The sequence below is a fragment of the Cupressus sempervirens genome, chromosome 7 (assembly GCF_028749045.1).
Source record: "Cupressus sempervirens isolate cs-2001-9-10 chromosome 7, ASM2874904v1, whole genome shotgun sequence".
Taxonomy (NCBI): domain Eukaryota; kingdom Viridiplantae; phylum Streptophyta; class Pinopsida; order Cupressales; family Cupressaceae; genus Cupressus; species Cupressus sempervirens.
In genome coordinates, this window is record NC_143124.1 from 812,214,768 (window position 1) to 812,239,434 (window position 24,667).

Sequence of the window (24,667 nt, forward strand, 5' to 3'; positions counted from 1 at the left end):
TGATCGTCAAGTCCGCACCATCTGCACAGTAGTTTGGGTGTGTTTGCCGTTGTACAATCCCACGCAAAATGACCCCACAAATTGCATGCTCGACATTGAACGATCGGTCGTCCGTTTGCATCATACTAGGTTCGACCTCGGCTCCCATTATTATTGGTATTGTTTGCATTGTTGTTATTTTGCCCTCTGCTATTATTCCTGTATCCTCCGGATGTGGCACCTGCGCTATTTGTATTTCCGCTACTGCCCGACGGAGAAGCCTCTTGTTTAAGAAACACCTGTGGAGATCCTCTTGTCTTCATGTTAAAGGGGCACTCTTTTGTCGAATGGCCCATGATCTGACAAATGTCACAAAATTGGTTCTTTGGACACGATCCTTTAGTATGATTGTCGGTCTTACACTCCGTGCACCATAGCTCACTACCTTTTGGCTCCTTCTGAATGTTTTTAAACTCCATCATGCGGATTATATCCTTTTGTAGGGCACGAACTTTCTTACTGCTGCCTTCATCGTCGTTGCTATCGTCTCCGGCAGGCTCGTTGTCGTCAGAATCAGATGAGCTAGTTTTCTTCTTCTTTGTCTTCTGCTCACTTTCGAGGTCCAGTGCTCTGTTATAAGCGTCCGCGTATGATGACTGTGGCACAATTTTCATTTTCCTTCGCAACTTTGAGCGGAGGCCTTCCACGAACCATCTTTTCTAAAGTCTGTCCGTCGGCTTGCTTTCCATTTTGTTTATTAAGTCTTTTAATCTCTTGGCGTAGATGCAGACAGTCTCATTCTTCCCTTGCTTGGTATTGAAAATCTCTGCTATGATTTCATTATCATCCCGCAACAGTTTAAATTCTGCTAGGAACTCCTTTTTAATGTTATCCCAGCTATTTAGCTTTTGTGGATCCATATCTGAAGACCAATCAATCACTACCCCTCGTAGGGTTGCCGAAAATTGCCTCATCCAGTCATCTTCATCAGTTATCCCATTTCCCTTTCAGATCGTTTCACATGTTTTGCAATGTCGAATGGGATCAGCCGTACCATCGCCATTGAACTTCAGCAGTTTTTCTTTGGGTCCTACCATCACTCCTAGATTTTGTGCACGAGTGTTGTTTGTTCCTGCAACACTGGCACTGTTCACTCCCGCACCGGCGGTCTGCACTCCCACATTGGCGATCTGAACTCCCACATCGGAGGTCTGAACTCCCACACCAGAGGTCTGCACTCCTACACTGGCGGTTTGAACTCCCATATCGGAGGTCTGCACTCCCATACCGACGGTCTGAACTCCCACACCGGAGGTTGGAACTCGCACACCAGAGGTGTCAACAGCTGCGAACCTTGGTGAAGCAGAAGGATCTTCTGAAGTTGTCTCCCGTGGAAGTGTATCTTGGACGAAGATGTCACTCTAGGCTCGTGCTCCCTCGGCACTCCGAGCCGTGCGAGTCGATGCTCTTCCGTCTGAAATCTCTTCCCTTGGCGAACACAAATTCAAGAACGCCTCCTGTGCTTCTTCCACCAACTCCACCCGCTGTCGAGTCTCCTCCAGTGATTCCTCCGCGCTTCGGTTTCCGTCGGCAATCTTCTGGAATCTCCTCTGGTGCTCTGCCTGCTGTGCCAGAATTAATTTAGCTCTACTTGCGCGAATCTCATCTTTATCCTTCACTGTGTTCTTATTTTTATTCAACAGATTTGGCATTTAATTTCCATCCGCCTGCTTGCGTACCAGGTCCATCAGGCAACGGCGCCAAATGTTTACCGTACTGGTAAAGGAATCAACGCATACACAATGGAATAGAATAGCAGAATTATATTCGCACATGCCAGACATACATTATGCTTGATAAAATTAATGATAGAAGATAGCAGATTGAAGATCGATCCTCCTTTACAATGATCCCCGACGGGATATAAATACTACCGTCGAACCTTCCCGAAGGAGTCCGTTGGCCACAACATTACATCCGCTACAAGCTATTTACCGACAACGTCGGCTACAGAATACAGGAATACCGCCGACCGTCACCCCGTCGGCTATAGAATACAAAACATCGACAGCAATCATTCCGTCGGCTACAAAAACACTGCCGGAACCATCCAGTCGGCTGACACTTGAGAACAAACTCATGGTGTTATGAATTCTCTTTTGATGTGTGCTTTACTTCTATGCATTGTGATTTGTGGATGCTTATGGTTAATTTGTAAAGTACTGAATTGGTTTAAAAGTGCTGCAACACTTATTCACCCGTCTTATTATTGCCCTATCCTGATAGGAATCAACCCTATTTCTGAGTGATTTATCAATTTTATGAGTTTTTGTAGGGTTTTGTAGGTTTTTGCAGTGATTTTTTACAAAGTTTTGCCATCTTTCAGAAATTTTATTATGATCTTAATGTGCTTTAAATGCAAAAAAAGTTATTGAAAATGGAGTCAACAATTTTTTCATAAATCGGAAAATTTTAAGGGAAAAAATCAGCTAGCTTTGGGATTCAGGATTAATCAGGCATAATGGGCATTGTTTGCAGATTTACACTTCTATGCTTCAAACATGAAACACTTTCTGCCATACTTATCTCTCAAAGACTTCAACTTAATTTATAAACATTTATGTAAATACTCAGATATATCATTCTAAAAATGCACTAGACTTCTCAAAGATATTCCGTCATGCAGTTTGCATGCAAACTAACTGCTGCTTTAAGTATGCTGGTGGTTATTACAATCTCAGTAAGAAAATTCAGTCACTAGTGACAATTTTGAAACATAGACAAAATCTCAAATGGTGATTAATGTAGTGTTCAGCTTACTAACCAGGTCGTTGACATAGACCAGAACTCTATTAGATGGTTAGGCTACTTCCAAATTAGTCTTGAGGCCTTCATAAGAATGTCTTCAATGCCCAACAATGTAGAGGAATTACCCAACACAAGGCACTCATCTCTCCACAAACTGACCACTAATTTATGGTTGCACAGATCTCCAAACAACATGATCACAAATGTGAATCACTAGGAACTTTGTGGGTTGTGGCTGAGAATGCAAATCCTCATTTGTATCCCTTATAGATCTTGTTACTTGTGCTGCAAAACTAAGTACCTGAGAACTGTAGCTGGATGTATCACTGCTCTTCAAATGACTGTAGTCTCTGCTATACAAGAAATCCAACTTAAAGTTTGATTCCAATGGTAGACTCTAAAATGAATCTACTTGAAAGAAGGTCGGGCTTTGCATCCAACCTTCAGCTTACTGATCATTTTTGTCATTAAAAATCAGTCACTGACTTTCAGCGACAAGAGGAAATGGCTTCATAAAATATTCTCATAACATATCTCAAGTGAAAGGATAGTCTTGCTTATATAGCTTCTTTCGTTAGTGAATGCTTGTACTTTTAGCAATGTGGGATAAAACATTCTTTACTTTAATTTCCTCCTTACGAAGTAGCTTCTCAAACAAGTTGGAAAGCTTTAATAACTAAAGTGACTTTAAATTTGAACTTTATTACAATCACTTGTGAATTCAGTTAATAATATGCACTTGGTAATTAATTATTATCGAAGTATAAATTTAATAATAATTAGAATATTATAGCTCCATTTTTAAGCATCACAAATCAATTCTGACTTCACTAGGAGGTAGCCGACTGTATTCACTACTAATTGGGTTGTCTTACCATAAACAGAAAGTGTCCATCTCTATCAACCCTTGAATTATTATAAATATTAAACTCTTGAATCTCATCAAACCAAAGGTGCCAAAGATCATCGCTACAATTGAGGCCAAACTCAACCAATCAAAGAGCAATATTGAATACTTTTATTTGTAATCCAAAAGGGGAAAAGACTTACGTTTTTCCAATTAGTACCCTCTAACCATTTAATTTAGCATACAAGGGCCAATGATAGGCTAAGCCAAAACTTTGATGCTTGCAAAGTAGGGACTTTACATCTTTCCCTTGGGAATGTACTCTCATCAAATGTATAACCCAAGTGTGATTGTAGATGTATTTCGTGATCCTCCTTGCATCCTCTACAACTGGTGTCACCCAGTTTAGTTTGCCTATGTGCTCCAAAAGAAGGTCAAGGATATGTGTTGCATAAGGTGCCCAAAAAAGTGTCTTGTATTGGAGGATTCTACCGACTACCACATATGCTGCTACATTATCAATTATTATTTGTACCACATTTTCGGTTCCCACCTCCATGACAACATACTTCAACATTAAAGTTGAAGTTTCAACATTTTTTATTTTGTTGGATTCATCCACCCATTTCAAGATATCAACATTATTTTTATAACCAAAAAATGAATGATGGTGTGGTTTTTGCCATCCATACACTCATTGGGAAGAATAGTACAACCATATTTTTCCCTTGTTTTCTCTTTCACCATTTATCTTGTTTTATCAACCGCATTCACAAACAACCTGAAAATATGACATGAACTTAAGTACACAATAAAAATAGTAATTACTATAAATCAAATAAAAAAAAACGTAAATTTGGTCTAAATTTTAAATTTGACATAAGTTATCAAAAGTAAAACTTAAAATAATTGGACTAACCTCCCACTCAAGTGTTTTTAATAATACACCTTGTAGCCTTTTCCCAAAATTATGAAACACTGAAACCAAATTATGCCAATAATGATTGTCGGCCATATCGAAAGGGATTTTGTCAAAGCACGATAAATTGGAAAATGCAATGTTTTCTTGTTGATGCACCTCCCTATTCCTCGTAATTGCCCACAATGATGGTTGTTCTCTAGGTGTGTTTTTGTGCACAAAATAATCACTTAGCGCTAGTGGCATTGATCATGGTGCTCAACTTGAAGTAGTTGAAGTAGTGGCCAAGGTCGTTAGGTATCCTTTATGAATAGGATTTAATAATAAATAAAATAAAAACAAATAAATAAATTACAAGAGACAAAATTGCAAAGAGTATGTTCCCTTTTTAAAATAAGATTTAATATTAAAAATAAATATATTAAAATATAACTAAAATCTAAATTAAAATCTAAAATAATTAAATTAAAGTATAATTGATATATAAAATAAATATAAATAAAATCTAAACTAAAATATAAAAGAATTATATTTAAAATAATTAAGTATAAAACAATTGTAAATAAAATTTAACTTAAAATATTTAAAAATAAAATAAAAATATAATTAAGTTTAATAAGTGGTCAAAAGGCATGAAACGAAAAGATGTGATTCCCTCAAAAATGAGATATAAAATGAAGAATATTATTTTATTTGGAGGGGGAAGAAAAGAGAGGAAAAGGAACATACATCAAGAGAGTAGTATATAGAGAAAGGATATGTCTCTTCCCATTAAGATGCAATCATCGAATTCAAGGATATTTAAGGAGGATTGAAATCATTTCCAATGAGGGAATAAGAGAAGAATATATATTTTGGATACTCTTCATGGAAGAAATAAGAAAGGAACAAGAAATTATAATTTGATAATAAATTTATTTATGGTAAATATATATATGTATATATGTGTGTATGTCTATAATATATATATCAAAGTAACAAGAATCGGAATTGGCAAGGCTGAATCGAATTGTGAATCGGCCATGAATCGCAATTGAATCGGCTACAAATCGACAAATTTAAATAACCCTTAAAATTTAGTGAGTAACTTATTTCATAAACTCTTTATCGCTGATTCGATTCACCGATTCACAAAAAATCCTTTGGCTTGAATTGAATCGCTGAATCGCACGAATCGCCGTGATTCTCGGAACTATGATATATATATATATATATATATATATATATATATATATATATATATATATATATATATATATATATATATATATATATATATATATATGTAATGGAAAACTATGTTTACCTAATCATGTTTCTTTCATGAATACCTTTGGAAGGATAGATTGGTTGGTATAGGGAGAGATGGGTAAATTCATCCCAAATTAGGTGACTTCCAAGAGTTTTTTTTGATAGGTATTCATGAAACCCTTGGGCCAAGTGGTAATATTGATAGACGTTCATGAAACCCTTGGGCTTAATTGTGGAGGTCGTTTCAAGCATCTTATAGCAATATATCCCCATCCTCTATTATGGGTAAATAAAGAAGTAAGGGATATGTTCAATATAGCATTTACAATTTGTTTGTATTATGGGTAAATCAACTCTTTCTTAGTCAAACTTAAGTACATAATTGCATAGTAATAGATAATTATACATATTAAACAGAAAATCTCTAGTAGGAATCATTACAAAGATGATGGTAGATATGTGGATAGGTGGGCCAAGAAGAGAGCCTGCTATGCTCTAAAGTACTTCTTCTACTTGAAAATTGATTTGAGCACCATGAGATTCAGCTATGGATGTTCTCATGGCTAGAACCTACTTGGAAATCCAATTTTGCTTTGAAATCCACTCTAAATCCACTCAATTTTCTGGAAATGATCTTGGAGAAGGTTGGGAAACTGTTTTTTTCTCATGAGGAGCGGAAGGGAGAAAACAAAATGAAATAAAAATGCCCTTTTTGCTGTCTCCGACCTTTTCTGTTGTTGTCCGTGATTTTTTGTCTCGGACTCACCAAGTTTTTTTCAAAAGCTTGTGTAATACTTGATGAGTTTTTCAGAAGTAGTGCATCTATGGTACAAACAAACAATTGCAATTTTATATTGCTGCTGTTATTGTGCTCTTCATCAAATAGTAGAAATCTCTCTCTCTACACACAGACACACATAATATTTATTCCATTCCCCTTGGATCCCCTCAAAAACCCCCTGGACTGCTTTACCCAAACATGTACCCTGCCATCCATCCAATCCCAAATTGAAAACAGTGTGGAACATAGGTAATGCCATTGAAGCAATCTTGATGTCAATGTGTAGGACTTGCTTTGTGCTTTGAATAAAAAAACATTTAATTTCCTTTTGTTGAAAAATCTGACTTATCAAATGATATTTTTTCTTGAATTTTATTATAGCGAAGTTATACATGGATTTTTTTACCAAGCACTCTAATATTTGAAACTGTTAGATTTGCAATCTTTTATACATTGATACTATTTCAAACAACAGCCATTTAGACGTAACAAATTTATTTTGGTAGTTCTTTCTCATATTCATGTTTATTCTAAAATTTTGTCTAGGTGGGTGGAGAACCATTACAAATGGATAGTTTGGAAGCTGGCTTGCATTGAAAGAAGCTACGCAAGACAAGCTGCAGGGAAATTCTTAACCTTGCAAAATGTTCTTGAAGAGTTGAAGTACAGGTAAACCCATTTTTTCAGTTAATAGATGATTAGTAGTATCATGTATCTTAGATTACGGGATACTTTGGAATGAATTCTTGTTACGTTCTGTAGATATGAAAGAGAAGTAAACCGTGGACATCGTTCTCCGCTCAAGAAAATTGTTGAAGGAGATGCAGTAGCTGCAGGCATGATGGTTCTTTGTGTTTCAGCAATACGTGTATGGCCCCATCAAGAACACAATGAACCATGTCCAGTGAAGGGTTCAATGGAGGTTTCCAAGGAGTCAGAGAATCACACTAGTAATGGCATTTCAAAGCCATCTGGTGATAATTTGGGAAAGATAGAATTAACTGATGGATGGTACGCAAACATTGCTGCTTAAGATTTTGCAGTTGATCAGATTATTAAAAATCTCATTGCTTACATTGTTCAGGTACCGTCTGAATGCAATTTTGGATGAACCGCTTTGCAAACAACTCTTCCATAGAAAATTATTTATTGGGCAGAAACTCCGGGTACAGTGGTCAGGATTATCAGACTAAGGAGTTTAATGAGTTTGTTAGAATTTAAGCTAGACATACTATATTAATTTTCCTTCCTTACGTCTTGGTCTTTTATTACTGATGTTTTCTTGCCTTTTAGATCTGTGGTGCAAGCTTGCATGGTTGGGTTGGACCATTGTCTCCCCTGGAGGTAAAGAAAAATTCTCACTTGCTTCAATGATGCAAGACAAGTGATCTGCTATGCTATGATTGAAGAAAGTGGCACTTATGTCTTGTGGTTTTTTATTACAGGCATTTCGAACAGTCTCATTAGTACTGCATGCAAATGGAACATACAGGGCCCATTGGGCTGAACGCTTGAGCTTCTGTAAGAAATGTTTGAACAATGCAAACCATAATTTTTGATTTAATTCTTCAATTTGATTTCTTTCTTGCATAATCTGAATTCTAAGGTTTTGTTTCTAGGCCAAGGCCTTCCTATGCCCCTGGCTTTTAGGTGCATTAAAGAAGGTGGAGGTGCTGTTCCCAGGACACTTGTTGGAATTACACGCATTTATCCAACTCTATATAAAGAGAGGTCTTGATATTAATGTTTCAATGCTTCATTTTTTGATACTTTTTTTTGGCAATATATTCTATTGTAATTTAGAAGTTAATTAAGTAATTCTATTTCTATAATTTTTGAAGATTCATTCTATTGCAGGCTTGCCAATCGAGCATATATTATAAGGTCTGAACGAGCTGAAGACAAGACATTGCATTTGTACAATGAAAGGTGACCGGGTTTTCTTCTAAACTGTACAATATGACAGTCTTTATGTACTCAGTGAGATCTCACATGGAAGAATCTACCCAATAATCAAAGTAATATTCAAAGCTCCCGCTCAATTTATATCTAACAGAGGAGAACACAAGATGCACACATGATTTTACATGCAAACCCTTGAGGGAGAAAACCACAGAAAAATATTGTTTTCATAAAGAACTTCTTACTATTTGGTAGGCACCAACCCAGAGGAGACACCAATCCCCCAATGAGGACCAACTCAGCAAGAGACTTCAATCTTGAGTAAGAGGTTCCAAACTCAGATCTCGCAAGTTAGAAGGCCCCAACTTTAAAAATGCAAAGTGTATATTATGTAAGTTGATCTGCCCTAGATCCCCTTCATGGTCTTCAACAAAATCTATCTTGAACTTTTGAAAACTCCATGCAGATCAGCAACGATCCTTTTCAAAAGATGTTTTCAAATCTGGAATGTACCTTTACAAATATTTTGTGCCAATTGTGCTCAATCTTAACAACATACACTCACTGAGCTCTCTAAATCTGCTCATCTGTATGTCTGATTCTCCTTCATAGATCTTTTCTCTTACTCTATATCTCTGCTGCAAATCTGCTCCTGGAAGAGGAAGGATGCGCTAATTGAATAGATGATCAAATGATCTCAAAACAACCTTTATTTATAAATTATAATCCATGAAGCTTTCATTTCACCTAATTGTCATAACCCTTGGATCATGTTGGCCAGCAATGAACAACTTTGTTTTTATTTATTTAATATATTCGGCCAAAGATGGGTGCACATCTTCCCTAGGTCTGCCAGATCAACTAATGATTATTTTTATATTGCATTTAATCATTCTTCAATAGAAAACTTGCCTAGAAGGATGTCTCTCGTGGGAATGTATAAAAATAATTTATAATCTTTTTTGCAAACCTTTTCCTTTGGGTTGGTTTTTGAAGGGCAATCATATGCTGTAATACGTATTAATTTATTTTCTTGAAGGGAGATCCATGACTAACTCGCACATCAATGGCAAAATAAATCAGAATTTATTTGGTTGTAGCTTTCCTTCTTGGTTTTCAGCTCCATCTTATGCTTCATATCTTGGTGTATTTGTTACATCCCAAATTTTTGATCTTTTAAAATAATCTTATAGCTGTTGTAATGGTTAGTTAAAAACTCTCAGATGTCATGATCTTGTGATATGGAAGTTATGGTTAATCAGTTTGATTTATGTGAAAATAACTTGCTAGTTGTTTATTGTCATTTCAACTAAAAATGAATGCTTATATTTTAAGAAAAATGTTAGTGGTGGTTGGCTGTTTTGACAATTATCAGTTATTGTGTTTTCTTGGTATTTAGATTTAAAATGGAGGAGCATGTTATTATTGTGGAAATATGCATTTTGTTTGTAGGAGCATACGGAGGGGGAAGCATTGGTAAATGGTATTTAAGGAATGGGGCACCAATTTAGTCCCTCGTCAGACCATCAGGTTTGAGTTCTAACTATGTTGGTGAAGGATTTAACGACTAGGCAATAGGGTATACCTTGGGCAATCATGAGCTACCCGATTGATTCCTAAAACAAGAGAAACATTAAACATCTAATAACATGAGAGAAACTATTATCTTCTTTTATTTTGAGACCATGGAGCAGTCCTTAGATGTAACAAAATATATATAGATTGACATCATGTTTTTTTTGCTAACATCTACGATTTGCACTTACATGTATAAATACATATATGCTTGCATGCACGATTATTATATTGATAAAAAGAAATTATATGTGCTCTCATAATTACACACACACACACACACACACACATATATAAAACAAGACTTGTCGTGAGTCGGGCAAGTCGGCAAGTTGAGTTAGCCCAGCCAAGTCAAAATGTCGTCGGTAGAAATTGTGTATTAGCCGACGGGTCCCTTCGGAAAGGAAATTGTGTATCAGCCGATGGGTCCCTTCGGAAAGGAAATTGTGTATCAGTTGACGGGTCCCTTCGGAAAGGAAATTGTGTATCAGCCGACGGATCCCTTCGGAAAGGTTTTTATGTAACGACATGTATGTGGCCAACGGACTTCTTCGGGAAAATTCTTCGGAAAGTATTTATAACCCCTTTGGGAAGCATTGTATTCATCTTATCGTCAGATCTTATCATGAAAGCATAATGTAATGTTTGAGCATATGTGAATAATAATAAGAGTTCTGCTATTCGTGCTCGTGTCCATTATCCGTGTGCAATTCTTAATTAACCTATGCGGTAAACATTTGGCGCCGTTGCCCGATGGACCTGGTACGCAAGCAGGCGGATATGAATTAAATGCCGAATCAATTGAACAAAGATAAAAGTAAGCTGAAGGAAAAAGATGACATACGCGTTGCGCAGGAAAATTTAATTTTGACTCAGCAGACAGAGCGTCAAAGGAGATTTCAGAAGATTGCCGATGAAAACAAGAGCGCGGAAGGATTGTTGAAGGAGACTCGACAGCGGCTCGTTTTGGTGGAAGAAGTGAGGGAGGAGTTTCTGAACTTGCATACGCCACGGGAAGAGAATCCTGACGGAAGGAGATCGACTCGCACGGCTTGGAGTACCGAAGGAGCACGAGCGTGGAGTGACCTCTTCGTCCGCGATATGCTTCTGAAACAAACAGCTTCGGTTGACAAAACCTCTTCTTCACCAAACAGCGCGGAAGTCGAAAATAGCGCGGGTGTAGAAAACAGCGTAGGTGTCCAGAATAGCGCAGGTGTGCAGAACAGCGCGGGTGTTGGAAACAGGGCGGGTGTGCAGAACAACACGAGTGTCCAGAACAGCGCAGGTGTGCAGAACAGTGCGGGTGTCCAGAATAGCGCGGGTGTCCAGAACAACGCGCGTGTTGGAAACAGTGCGGGTGTGCAGAACAGTGCGGGTGTTCAAAACAACGCGGGTGTGTAAAATAGTGCGGGAGCTCAGAACAACGCGGGTGCTCAAAACAGTGCGGGTGTTGGAAACAACACGGGTGTGTAGAACAGCGCGGGAGCTCAGAATAGCGCGGGAGTGCAAAACAGCGCAGGTACACAACAAAAACCCCAACATACAGTGATAATGGCAGGTCCGAAGGAAAAGTTGCCTAAATTTGATGGTGATGAAGCAGCTGATCCCATTCGACATTGTAGAACATGTGAAACCATCTAGAGGGCAAATGGCATAACAGATACAAATGAATGGATCCGACAATTTCCCGCAACTTTACGGGGTGTTGCGATTGATTGGTTTACTGATACTGATCCACAAAAGTTAAACAGTTGGGATAACATTAAGAAGGAGTTCATCGCAGAATTTCAACTTCTGCGTGACGATAATGAAATTGTAGTGGAGATATTCAATACCAAACAAAAGAAGAATGAAACAGTACGGGTCTTCGCTAGGAGGTTGAAGGACTTAATCAGTAAAATGGAGAATAAACTGGTAGATGGGCTCCAAAAAAGATTGTTCATTGAAGGCCTTCACCCGAAGTTGCGGAAAAAGATGAAGATCGTGCCACCATCGACATATACTGAAGCATACAATCGGGCATTGAACCTTGAAAGTGAACAGAAGACAAAGAAGAAGAAGAAGACCAGCTCATCCAATTCAGATGACGACGAGCCTTTGGGAGAAGATAGCAGCGACGATGAAGGCAGCAGCAAGAAAGTCCGTGCTTTTCAGAAGGACATGCTTCGGATGATGAGGGAGTTCAAAAACATGAACAAGGAGACTAAGGGCAACGACCTATGGTGCACGGAGTGCAAAAAAGAAGGCCATACGAAGGGATCATGCCCGAAAGATCAATTTTGTGAGATTTGCCAGATTATGGGACACTCGGTAAAGAAATGCCCTTTCAACTTGAAAACAAGAACACCGCAGCAAGTGTTCCTGACACAGGAGGCATCCTTGTCAGGAGGGAATGGGAACACCAGTACGGAAGGTGCCACATCGGGCGGATACAGAAACAACCGGCACGGTCAAAATAACAACAATAGCAGCAACAACAATACAGGCGGAAGGAGTCGAATTCAGTATGATGTGAATGGTTGACCGATTGTTCAATGCCGCGCATGCAATCTGTGGGGTCACTTCGCCCGAGAGTGTGCAACGGCGAACACACCGAAGTTGTTATGTAGATGGTGTGGACTTGGTGATCATGAAGATGCTAGGTGCCCGTAGTCCGGAGTAAACTTGATTATTGTTGGGATGGATGAGGAAGAAGTTCTGGCAATCACTTGGAAGCAAGCGAAAGTGTACCCCGACCCAGCGGGAGAAAAGAAGAGATTGGAGGAAGCACGGGCAAAGATCCAAAAAGCAACACAAGCAGAAACAACACACCTGAAGGACACGCCGAGTACCTCCGTACGGAACTGCGCAGAACAGAACATTGTATGGCAAATATTGCATGCCGAGATACCCATCAGGATAAGTGATCTGTTGCTCACTATGCCTCAGCTCCGATCGTCACTCACAAATATTGTTCCCACTGCTCAACTACCAGAAGAATATGGAAGGAAGCAGGAAAGTGGAGCAAGTACAACGGGCAAAAAGGAGAAGGAAAGTGGCGCAAGTGCAGGAGACCCGATGCTGTTAGCTCTTTCATCTGGACGCTATTCGGCGGTTGTTGAAATGGGCATTCTCGGGACTGTGCTAACGGACACGATCGTGGACGGAGGATCCGGTGTCAATGTGCTGCCAGAGGATACTTGGAAAAAGTTGGGACAACCGACATTATGGCCACCTACCTTCCAGTTGTTAACAGCCGATCAACATGGAATCAAGCCATTGGGAGTACTCACAGTGCAACCAGTGACGATTGGAACACAACCGTTCCTGTTGGACTTTGTCGTGATCCCACTGAAGCGGAAAGGATATGATGCCATTCTGGGTCGAGGGTGGTTGATACAAGCCAAGGCAAAACACGATTGGAAGAAAAATACTTTATCACTTGAAAGCAAAGGCTGGAAGTATGTCATCGATCTACACACTCAGATGGTTGGAGAAGAAGCTCTATCGTCGGATTCCGAAGGAGAAGATGATGAGAGGAGGCAGAGTATGGAACCCGATCAGGAGGGAGTCCTACGATTGGAAGGAGATGATGATCTGGATTTAGTAAATGGTCTTTACCACTGGCAGATAGAGGATTACGAGCTCTTTCGAAGTTGTAATATGCTAAGGATCGACGAAGGTAAAAAAGAAGGAAATGAATGTCCGAAGGAACACAGAGAAGTTGAAGGAGGAAATGAATGTCTGAAGGAACACAGAGAAGCCGAAGGAGGAAATGAATGTCCGAAGGAACACAGAGAAGCCGATGGAGGAAATGAATGTCTGAAGGAACATGGAGAAGCCGAAGGAGGAAATGAATGTTTGAAGCAACACAGAAAAGCCGAAGAAGGAAACGCGGGTATGACTAAAGCTGAAGGATAGAACATATAGTACGAACCCAAAAGAAGGAAAGATTCTACTGTATGACTGCGCTAGAAGAAAGTATTACGTCGAACCACAAATATAGCAAAAAGGTACCAGCAACAAGGAAGACACACGATACGGTCTGCACAGGCAACAAAGAGGAAGGGTTCAATAAAAGTTGTAGCAGTACAGAATGAATGTGTTATTGAGTACAGAATGAATGTGTTATTGACGGACAAAAGGGGCAGCTAACGGAGTCCATGGTAGCGAGCTTCGGGAACAAACTGGGCAATATGGAGATGACATAGAACAGGCGTAGCAGGTTTCAACTTGGACAGTGGGTGTTGAAGTATGACGACCGGAATGAGATCAAACCAGGCAAGTTCAAAGTTAAGTGGGTTGGGCCGTATTAGATCCGGGAAGTAGGGGACAATGGAGCAATAGAATTATGGACTTTAGATGGACAGGAAGTGCCTCAGGCAGTGAATGGCTTGAAGCTGAAGGTATACCACGGTCGGAAGTCTTCTGCATCAGAGAATGGCCTTCGGGCGACCCCTTCGTTGTTGCAGACCGACGATGCCGACGGGCGACTCCTTCGTCGTTGCAAACTGACGACGTCGACGGGCAAAGGGAAAATTAACTTTCCTATTGAGAACAAAAAAAAATTTTAAAAAAAAAAAAAAAAGAGAAAGAGAGAGAGAAGTATCGTACGGTTTTCAGGGAAAAGTACCATACAGAAAAGTGTCGTACGGCTTCCATATGTACCATACGGATTTCATAGTTGAAGGGAAGAATACCATACGGCTTCCATATTTACCGTACGGTTTCATATTTGAAGGGAAAAGTGTTGTACGGTTTCCATTTCTGAAGAAAAAGGTAGCACAGTACGGTTTTTCATATTTGAAGGTGTATGGTTTTGCTGTAGTACGGTTTTTAATACAATGTACAGATTTTAGTTGAAGATTGGTGTACGGTTTTAGGTGTAGTACGGTTTTTTAAAATGAGGTACGGTTTTTTAAGAGATAATTGTTGTAATTGGGACTACCGTACGGATTGTAATAGCTTGAGAATGTATGGACTTTTGCACTGTATGGATTTCCATCATTCCTGCCGTACGGATTCAGAGAGGGAAACTGTTGTATAGATTTGTGGTCTTTTGGTGATACGGCTTTGTTATTTGATTTTCCTTCTAAAGAGTACGCATTTTCAATCTCCTCTTGCATGTACGGATTGTGAAAATCATTTCAAGGGTTGCAATTTACCATACGCGTTTGAAAGAAATCTCCACTGTATGAATTTTCAGTATAATATGGTGTACGGGTTTTGCATAAATGATAAATATGGCGTACGACTTCTACCTGTTATTGCATTCACACTTTGGAGGACGTTATAGGATATTGCATAAGGAAGGAGTCAATACAGTGGCAGGATGTATGGTGTAGCTGTACATTGGTAGCACAGAAGGGTGATAGGAGGTTTTCTGCTAAAAAAAAAAAAAAAAAAGTCGACAAATCAAGAATCAGAATGAGTATCAGATGATGCCATAGGGAAGGGGAAGCATTAGCGATTGCCAGAAAGAGTGTAGAATCGGCAAGAAATGACAGAAATGGTGTGTTCCGTGCAGTTTTGTGTGGCGTTGCCCCCTGGACCCCCAATCGTTGCTGATATCAGTCGTGGGAGTTTGACCAGTGGAGAAGACTTGGAGCTGCTGTAGGCATGGAGTGTCTATGTACCAGAGGCACTGCGAGTAGGTGTTGGCCGTGAGGCTGTCTTGGTGGATGCATAGAGAGCTCGGGAGGAGTTGATCATCCAGTTGAAGGCAGTACAGCGACACTTGGTTCAGTGTACCCGGAATTGGAAGGCAGAAAGCGGCACAAGTGGCTATCAGGGTTAGATGTCAGATTGGCTAAGGTGACAATGTTGAAGACTAGTTAGTCAGTCAATGTATTTTGGTTGTTGATTTGTCTCAGAGATTTTGTAATAGTCGTTAGGAGACAACTTTTCTTTTTAGGGGGATGATGTCGTCGGTAGAAATTTTGTATCAGCCAACGGGTCCCTTCGGAAAGGGAATTGTGTATCAGCCGACGAGTCCCTTCGGAAAGGAAATTATGTATCAGTCGACGGGTCCCTTCGAAAAGGTTTTTATGTAACGACATGTATGTGGCCGACGGACTCCTTCGGGAAAGTTCTTCGGAAAGTATTTATAACCCCTTCGGGAAGCATTGTATTCATCTTATCATCAGATCTTATCATGAAAGCATAATGTAATGTTTGAGCATATGCGAATAATAATAAGAGTTCTGCTGTTTGTGCTCGTGTCCATTATTTGTGTGCAATTCTTAATTAACCTATGCGGTAAACACAAGATAACCGTGACCTTGGCTGAGCGGGTCAACTGGGTTGACTTGCTTGACTCGGTTGACTCGGCTGACTCATTTGACTCGGCTGATTGACTCGACTGATTCATCTGACTCGGCTGATTTTTAATTTTTGTTTTCAAAATTTATTTAATACATCTAAAATTTACCTTTGTACTTATGTATGTGGTCAAATAATCTTCTATTTCATGATTTTTGTGTCTTTAAGCTTTACTCAATAATGGGTGCATGGAACTTCTTTAAATCTTAGAAAATCTCTAAATTTCAAGGGTTTTGTCGCTTTGCCGAGTTATTGCCGAGTCATAGGCGAGTCCGAGCCGGATCACGAATCGAGTTACCCTTGTTTAGTCCAGGTCGGGTCCGAGTCTCATTACTCTGATATATATATATATAACCTTGAGAATACAATCTTTAAGTCTTTGTTTTGGCCCCATGACGATGAGCAATTGCCACCTTTCATATCGGCCTTTATTCTTTTAAAATTTTTAAAATGTTTTGAGGAGCTCTTGTAACCAAAGTTGGTCTTTCTTGGCTCCTTCTTTGTAACCAATGGAGCATGCGGAGTATCTAATTCACATTCTGCGGCTAAAGAGAGAGCTTTTGGGTGATGCCTTTTATTTTGGCATATGTCTCTCTGAACTTAGCAGCAAGTGATCATCCTTTATGCCAACTCTTTTTGAAGACTCAATATCATTCTTGTTACATATCACGATACTGTAACTGCAGTATCAGTCACACATTATCAGCAGTATCAGAAGCTCTTTCACGTGTTGATATTGCATTGTCAGACCCGACAACAGATCTTCACCATCATATTTTCAGGTCATGAAAATCTTTACTTAAGTATCCTTCCATATTCATTTATGCTATGTCTTTTTCAAATGATCCTTTTTGATCTTCCATTAAGGAAATGAGGGAATGAATGCTATGTTAATTCATATCCACGATCACGGATGAGCATATTAGCTGTAACCAAGAATCAAGAGTGTATTGAATTCTGAAAACACAAGAATTGTTTCCATCTTATTTTGTTTCTTTTATTATCCATGCGTATCAGGTGCTAGTACAGACCCACACAATCTTGTTTGGAATCAACTCCGTTTTTGTCATTAAACATCCACTTGTAAAATGCATAATCATGTATGATTTATATAGAGAAGGTTCCTTTATTTTTCATGTGGCATAAGTCTTATTTATGCAGAGGTATTATCCATATACTGACTACTGACTAAGATAGAATAAGGTTGGTGTTGATAAATTTCTAATTGTTAAAACTGAGTGCATATACTAGAAACTCTCCCAGGATGCACCCAAGACCAGCAGAGTCAACATAAATGGGTGAAGAGGAGAGGTATCCCTGCAAGAATAAATTGAATGTTAGTAACTGGAGTAAATGAACACTTAAAACTGTTAGACCAAGTCAGCTCATGGATTGTCCAAAGTATATTCTATTGTCAAGTCGAGCGGTGGTGATCAGGTTATTCTTTTGCCCATCTAAATCCTTGGCCAAGGTAGATTAGAGTCTTGTTTGCGACAATTGATCACTGGAGGTCTGGTTGCTAGCCAACAGAGGGGAGGTTGATGGAGAAACTCCACAGCCTTGTCCGTTGCTTCGTCGACACTAACATTGGAATGCTCAATTGGCAGGACTAAGGTGCTCCAAGCCTAACCCCGAGGTAGAGAGGGCCTTTCTAGTATGAGATTTTGTGGGGATATGACAAGGCTCGTGGTTGGGAGGTTAAGCCTATGTCAATGCTTCTCTTCACCAAATGTCGAGGCTTGCACAACATATCAATAGTTATTTCGATGCATGTATGAATTCTTAATCTTTTGCTTGTACATGCTTTATGTGTTACTTTGAAATGTATAATTGTATATATGGTTTATTAATAAATTTCTTTCAAGTGTAATTATGGAAGTTGGTTATGGAAGTTATATTAGTTTCTTTCATACAAATTTGATATAGGCATTGCTTAATTTCTGATTACTTATTCTTGTCTAATAAATTCAGTTGATAGTTTTCTCTCTATATGAAGTAACATATACAACTACCTTATGTCATTCTATTATGAAAGTCAGTTATAATCTTAGAATATGTTCTCTAATTTCAGCTTAGTAAAATGGTATGTTACATATTGCTTAGACAGTTGTGGATTCATTGCCACTGCAATGCTTAGTACTTTCATTATCATTTGTTTTTTCATTTTTTCCAAGAGTATGTTTGGCTTTGCTTTGGGTTTCCATTGCCTAGTTATAAGCATCAACATATGATGATGAAGGTGTCATTTTTGTTTTAATGCATAGCGAGGGGATCAACCCTGCAACAAACCATTTTTCCTTCTGACAGTCAACTGGTTGGTTCTCTAATTTGACCAGCAACTCTTTGACCCTACGATTGTAATCTCATACATTATGATGCTTCCCTTGTTTAATGTTGTAAATTTTGACCGCAATCTTGTTGTCATCTCTCAATAGTTTGTTCAAATGTATTTTTTGGAGCTTCCCAAGAGTCTATAAATTCCTCATGTAACTTTGTGAACTAGTCAACATGCATTCTCTTTAATGTTGGACAAAAACTTTTAGCCAATAATCTTTTCCCTCTTAACCACTTTCTATCCAGAGAGTTTTGCACATCTTGTAGTGCCTTACCGGGTCCTATTGTTGTGTATTTTACGATCTACCAACATTAGAATAAAATTTTGAGATATTCTATCTTGCCTTGATCAAAATCATGTGTATGCTTATATCGTGAAAGATTATTCAGTTGACTCCAAGGTTCCTTTTATGTCAATTCTTGACTTTGGATAAGCTCAACGGTTGATGTGATATACTCGTATCACGAGGGGCCTCATGTTATATTCCTCAAGTCGATTTCAAACATTATTGGCTACGAGAGCTTTCAAATGATATTGCAATAAGAGTACTTTTTGAGTTTTCTACAAATATGCAGAAAGTAAAAGAGAGTAGGGTTGAGGAATTCTATTCTACTCCAAAGAATTCGAAAAATGATCATTTCTACGTTGAAGTCTGCCAAACTTTATCTCACCAAATTTAACAACTATGCAAAGTTGGTGCACTCTTCAAGGGTTGTGAAAAGGATTATCATATCCTGATGAATATTGTCATAACAAACAATACATATGAAAGGTAGAAGTAAAGAATGCACAAATGGGCTTAGAACCATCCTTATATTGTGCTTAAAAATCACTAGAGAACAAAAGGTATGAGAAAAGTGGCTTCACGACAACAATATTTTTAATCACATTCATCGAAGTACTTGAAAGAAAATTTTAAACTAAATGAGGGAACAAAGAGAACATGGAAGCACCAAGATGCATAAAAAAATCACCAAATTTCAATGATAACTTTATTATCTCAATAGCTCATAGAAACAATCTCGTGAACTCCATCCCTTACAAATGAGAAATGAGAACTTTATATAGGTCCCCAATTACAATGAGTGGCTCACTGAAACAAAATCAATGGCCCAGAATGTGCTACCTCATCTCTAATTAGGGTAAGAACAAGGAAAGATAATCTACAACTAATGCTTGGGTTCACACGAGCCAATCAAGAGAAAACCACTTAGTAGAGGGTAATAAAAGCCCACTTTGCTAGTCTATTCAGTAGGAGAGTGGGGTGAAATGAATGCCTGCTATGCATTAAATACTCCGTTGCCAATTTAGCCTATACCTGATTATGTTCCTTGAATGCACAAATCTAGACAACACTACCTTAAACTCATCTATGGTGAGACTTTGTACTAATTCTTGCTTGATCTCTTGAACAAGAATTTTTTGTTCACACTAGCTTAAACTGTTCTCTCAATTTGGAATTGAGTCTTCAGCTGTGTGCATAACAATTGAGAATATGAAAAAGCCCTCAAATTCACCCTTCATGAAGAAATTTAATTGCAAAAACTCCTCAAGTTTGCATCTTAGGTTATCCATAGTTACATCATTCTTGGTTAGTCTTGGTGTTAATAAAGTTACAACGGTGTTGGGGATTCTTTGCTAAATATTTTTGACAAGCTTTCTCAACCAAGTGGATTCCTCATTGAAATTTCCAAACATTTCCTTTTCCATGATTACTGTGTTGTACTAGTTAGTGAAATTATATGCTTCCCCTTCTCTTTTCACTCCACCATCGATCAACATCTGCCTGGGTGTTACTATGAAAACTTGCAATTGTGAGATTACTTCATCTTGATAAATATGCTCATCATCCCACAACTCATCTATGCATTGTATCTAGGAAAGGATGGTCAATACCCTTTTGTATATTTGTACTAGGTCCTCATCAAGTCTGTTTTCTTCCTTCTAGATGTCCTCTATCCAAGCCTCTATAGTTTGAGAAATCTGCCTCATTCTCTCAATACCTTCCACCGAATCAATTGGAAGAACTGTAGAAGGAACAAAAGCATGACCTTCTCTCACTAGATGGGATAAGTTGTTTAGATATTCACACAAAACCCTATTCTTTCTTTTCACCTTGTGGTATTTTTCCTCCAACTTCCTCATCTTCTCCTTCATTGCTTGCGCAAAATCTTCAAGTTCTTCAATGACTTGCTCCCTCAAGGCATGTCCTAGATTCAGTTCTATCCTGATGTTACAATATTCTTCTTGACGACATATTGTCATATTTATAATTATCTGGTTTTATTCAACCAAAGGATTCTTCGATGTCCAATATATTTATATTGTTATTATATTGTTGAGATATAATTTCTAGTTCAATGTAATATCCCTTAGATATTTGTTTGGTTTTCCTGCTTCTACCTTCTGCATTTGCAATGGTGTTAGTACTCAAGTAGAGATATGAATCAAAATATAACATTATTTAACAATTAAAGAATAACCTAAGTTCCTAATCTCAATTACTTTCCCTTCTTAACGAGAGGCTGTGATTAGATACTTAGTTACTAAGGGAGGGTTCTCCATAGCTTTTGCCTTTCTAGGAAAATTCTCCACTAAGTATCATCTCCTCACTATACCTTTCCTTGTTAAGACCTATGGATAATCGTTTCGGATTTACCCATCCTTCCTATAAGATTTATCAATCTAGGCCTTATGGATAACCTCAATGGGTAAATCCATTGTTTCATATGCATATGCTTGTATTTTCTAGTATACTGACCTTCAAAGATATGATCTCTGCCTTAATCCTGATTCTTTGTTTGGATTTTGAGTTTTCTAATCTTTCTATGTCAATATGATCCCTAGTCCAATGTATGTCAGATTGGGACCTATTAATTTACAATGTATTCTAACTTTATGGTTAGTTCTCTTGGTTCTGAAATATAGCAACTGATAAACACTTTTATCTCTTTTGCGGTTATGTGGATGTTGTAGTGGCAGAATGGATCACTACGTTAAAAGTAAACTTTTCTTTCTTGGCTAAGGATGACTATGACTGCAATAGTCGTTACTTGATGTGGTGCACTTGTCAAGGATGAGGTAGTGTCGTGATTACTCCCTTGCTCGACTCCAATCGTATCTTCCTACTAGTGCTTGGCGGGTGTGATGTTTGGTCTTGATTAGTTTGCTGACTCTTCAACGATTGGTGAATATGCTCGGATTCACCTTTGGTTATTACTTTTGAGTTGTCCCTTCCTATTATGCTCGTCAGAGATTGGACAGAGGTTGGGCCTTGGTTGTTATAGCAGAAGATTGATGGCTTGGCAACGTTTGCTTAGACTGTGATAATATGAATTGTTTCTTCCTCCGACACGTCGTATGCTCTGCTTCCCTTCCTATGCTATGGCGTATGCTCTGATTTTACTCTTTGATACTTGGTCTGTCATGTTTTCTTCTACTTTCCATGCCCTTTCTTCACTCGTGAAGGCTATTTTATATGTGGCCCAGGGTGTATATGAAAAGCTACGATAGTTGATCGAGCTCCTTTATTAAAACTTAGGTTCGAATAACCATTATATTTGGCCTTAAACAATTGGAATTTGCCTTATTATATGATTATTACATTTAGCCTTTTAAATAATAATTATGTTTGCCTATTTATAATAACCACCTTTTGTCTTAAAATAATAACTATGATTGCCTTAAGAAATATTAATTAAAATTAATCATGATTACTTTATTGTTTTTAATGTTAAAATGAATGGAATAATTAATTATCTAAAATTGATTCAAGATATTAATGATAAAATATAGTTTCTAAATACAACATTCTATTTATCATCCTTGACTAGTTTTTTGAGGGGTTATCACATTCAAGTATTTGTCAATAGATGGAAACTCCTTAAGCAATATTGACTTTCCTCATGAGAGAGACTAAGAGATGTGTCTGCCACATTTACTAAGAATGGTTTTACCCATAGTTTGCAAACTCTGTGAGTACTCTCCAAGTTGCCAAATACTCTATTTTTTGGCTGGGCAAGTTTTCACATGCAAAAAAAGCATGGGTAAAAATATCAACCAAGGTAAAACTCTGGTTAGAATAACACATGTTTTTGCTATTAAACCGTGCATTCTCTTTCGAGATGTCAACTTTCAAATAATACATTATGTCATTGATTGAAAAAAAAGGTCTATTCAAGATATTTTGAAGTACTTAAGCTGCCAAGTTTCTGTTGAGTATTTGCCAAGTTGAAAATTTTGTGCTTGCTGACTACTCTCCAATTCTGGGTCTGCAAACTATGGTTTTAACAATACCAGATTCCTAATAAGCAAGCTGATATTTGATTGTACATAATCATATGAGATATGCTCAATCCTAAAAAGTTATTCAGATTTATACCAGGTTCAAAAGGACACTTAGATCCATATCAGAAAACAAATACATGAAGATATACATATTCATAACAGAGTGAATTCTCAAATGGTATACTGAAATTAGTAAATTACAGATTCATAGAATTACGGACAATGACGAGAAATACATAATTTACCATGATGAAAGGATTCCTAATAGTTATGTGTGACGTAAGTTTATACTTTTCTTTTGGCATTTCCCGACCTTAGGGATTCACCACCCTAAATAGAAAATATTTTGCCTAACAATCATATGCCATGTGATCATATACCTAACCTCTAGGTTGATCACGATTTACCTTGATAAACATTCTGTTATGGTTCAGATTAGTTAGCATACTATCCTACCTCAGACATAGAAAGCACTAATCTCTACCCAAGATTAATTAGTATTAAAGATTGGTTGTAATTGAATCACAAAGAAAACTAGATTATCCCAGTCCAGACTTATCTATAGATAAATTACCGACAAAGTTTAGATTAATACAAGACTGTCCAACATGCAGAAATTCAATAGATATTAACTGACAAGAACATTATTCTAATTATTGGTTAAGAGGTCTCATCCTCATGTGGTATTGATGATTCAATATACCTGAGATTATAGGAATATTTCCAGGGTTCCTTGCTTGATGAAAATGATGATCATGCAACATAGAATAATTCAAACTAAGCCTTATTCAAACACAGCATAGTGACTCTTTTCCAAGAACTGATTCATTGGTATGAATATGTTATTGCTTGAGTATGCACAGCAGTATATCATTACAATGATGGATATGATTGCATGGTCACAAATGTAAATCAGTGCCTAGATTGGAATGCAACTAGAATGGCATTTCTAGTATGGTTCAATCAACTAAATATGAACCAGTGCAACCTCAACATGATGATGATTGGAACAACAAGTAGACATGATTCTTATCTCAGAGACAGTGCGACATATATTCAAGCCTGAATATATCTCATAATGCAGAAAAGAGATCACTGAGATATTCCATGATTAACTGTCATATTGCATAAAAAAAATGGAAAATCCTACTTGATTATCTTGAGGTCAGTTCTACACTTGGTGCGTTGATCCAGAAAAAGTACTGTAAACCAAAGCTGTGATGATTACTTCACAATGAAATTCGAAGACAGCATATTCAGAGTTTTCAAGATGCTAGCAGCCAATGAATCAAATGAGCTGTTGAGCCAAGAAAAGGGAGGCTGGATCACAATTTGTAACTCCTTGCCATTGCATGGCAAGAGTAGTTACTTAGCCACACAAGAAGCAAGTACCAGTAAGAATACTTGATAAAATATAAACCTCAAGTTTGGTTTGACTATTAATGCTAAATATAATATTAATAATAATATTGGGGTAGACTCCCTTCTTACTGCAGGTGGCTTCAATAGGAATTTAATTGAAATTACAAATGGACGGTTCTTAGTCAATTCCTCTTTTTTCAAGAGTGATTTGCAAACAAATTCAACTTTCCAACTTAACAAAAAATGCCTATTGCTACGATGATAGTGGTGGCTCAGTAATTGACGTATGGACAACTCTTCAGACGGCAATTTGCTGTTTTA

At 37.9% G+C, this 24,667-nt stretch overlaps 1 protein-coding gene across 1 annotated transcript in view; it reads left to right on the top strand.

Annotated features, from left to right (window-relative positions):
- LOC149549878 (protein BREAST CANCER SUSCEPTIBILITY 2 homolog B-like) overlaps positions 1-24,667 on the top strand; it is a 154,687-nt gene that overhangs the window by 95,166 nt on the left and 34,854 nt on the right. Inside the window, exons 7-13 of the mRNA XM_089793096.1 lie at positions 7,132-7,254; positions 7,348-7,596; positions 7,670-7,751; positions 7,879-7,929; positions 8,031-8,106; positions 8,205-8,316; positions 8,443-8,514. Of these exons, the coding sequence (XP_089649222.1) occupies positions 7,132-7,254; positions 7,348-7,596; positions 7,670-7,751; positions 7,879-7,929; positions 8,031-8,106; positions 8,205-8,316; positions 8,443-8,514 (765 nt within the window). The remainder of the gene's footprint in view (positions 1-7,131; positions 7,255-7,347; positions 7,597-7,669; positions 7,752-7,878; positions 7,930-8,030; positions 8,107-8,204; positions 8,317-8,442; positions 8,515-24,667) is intronic.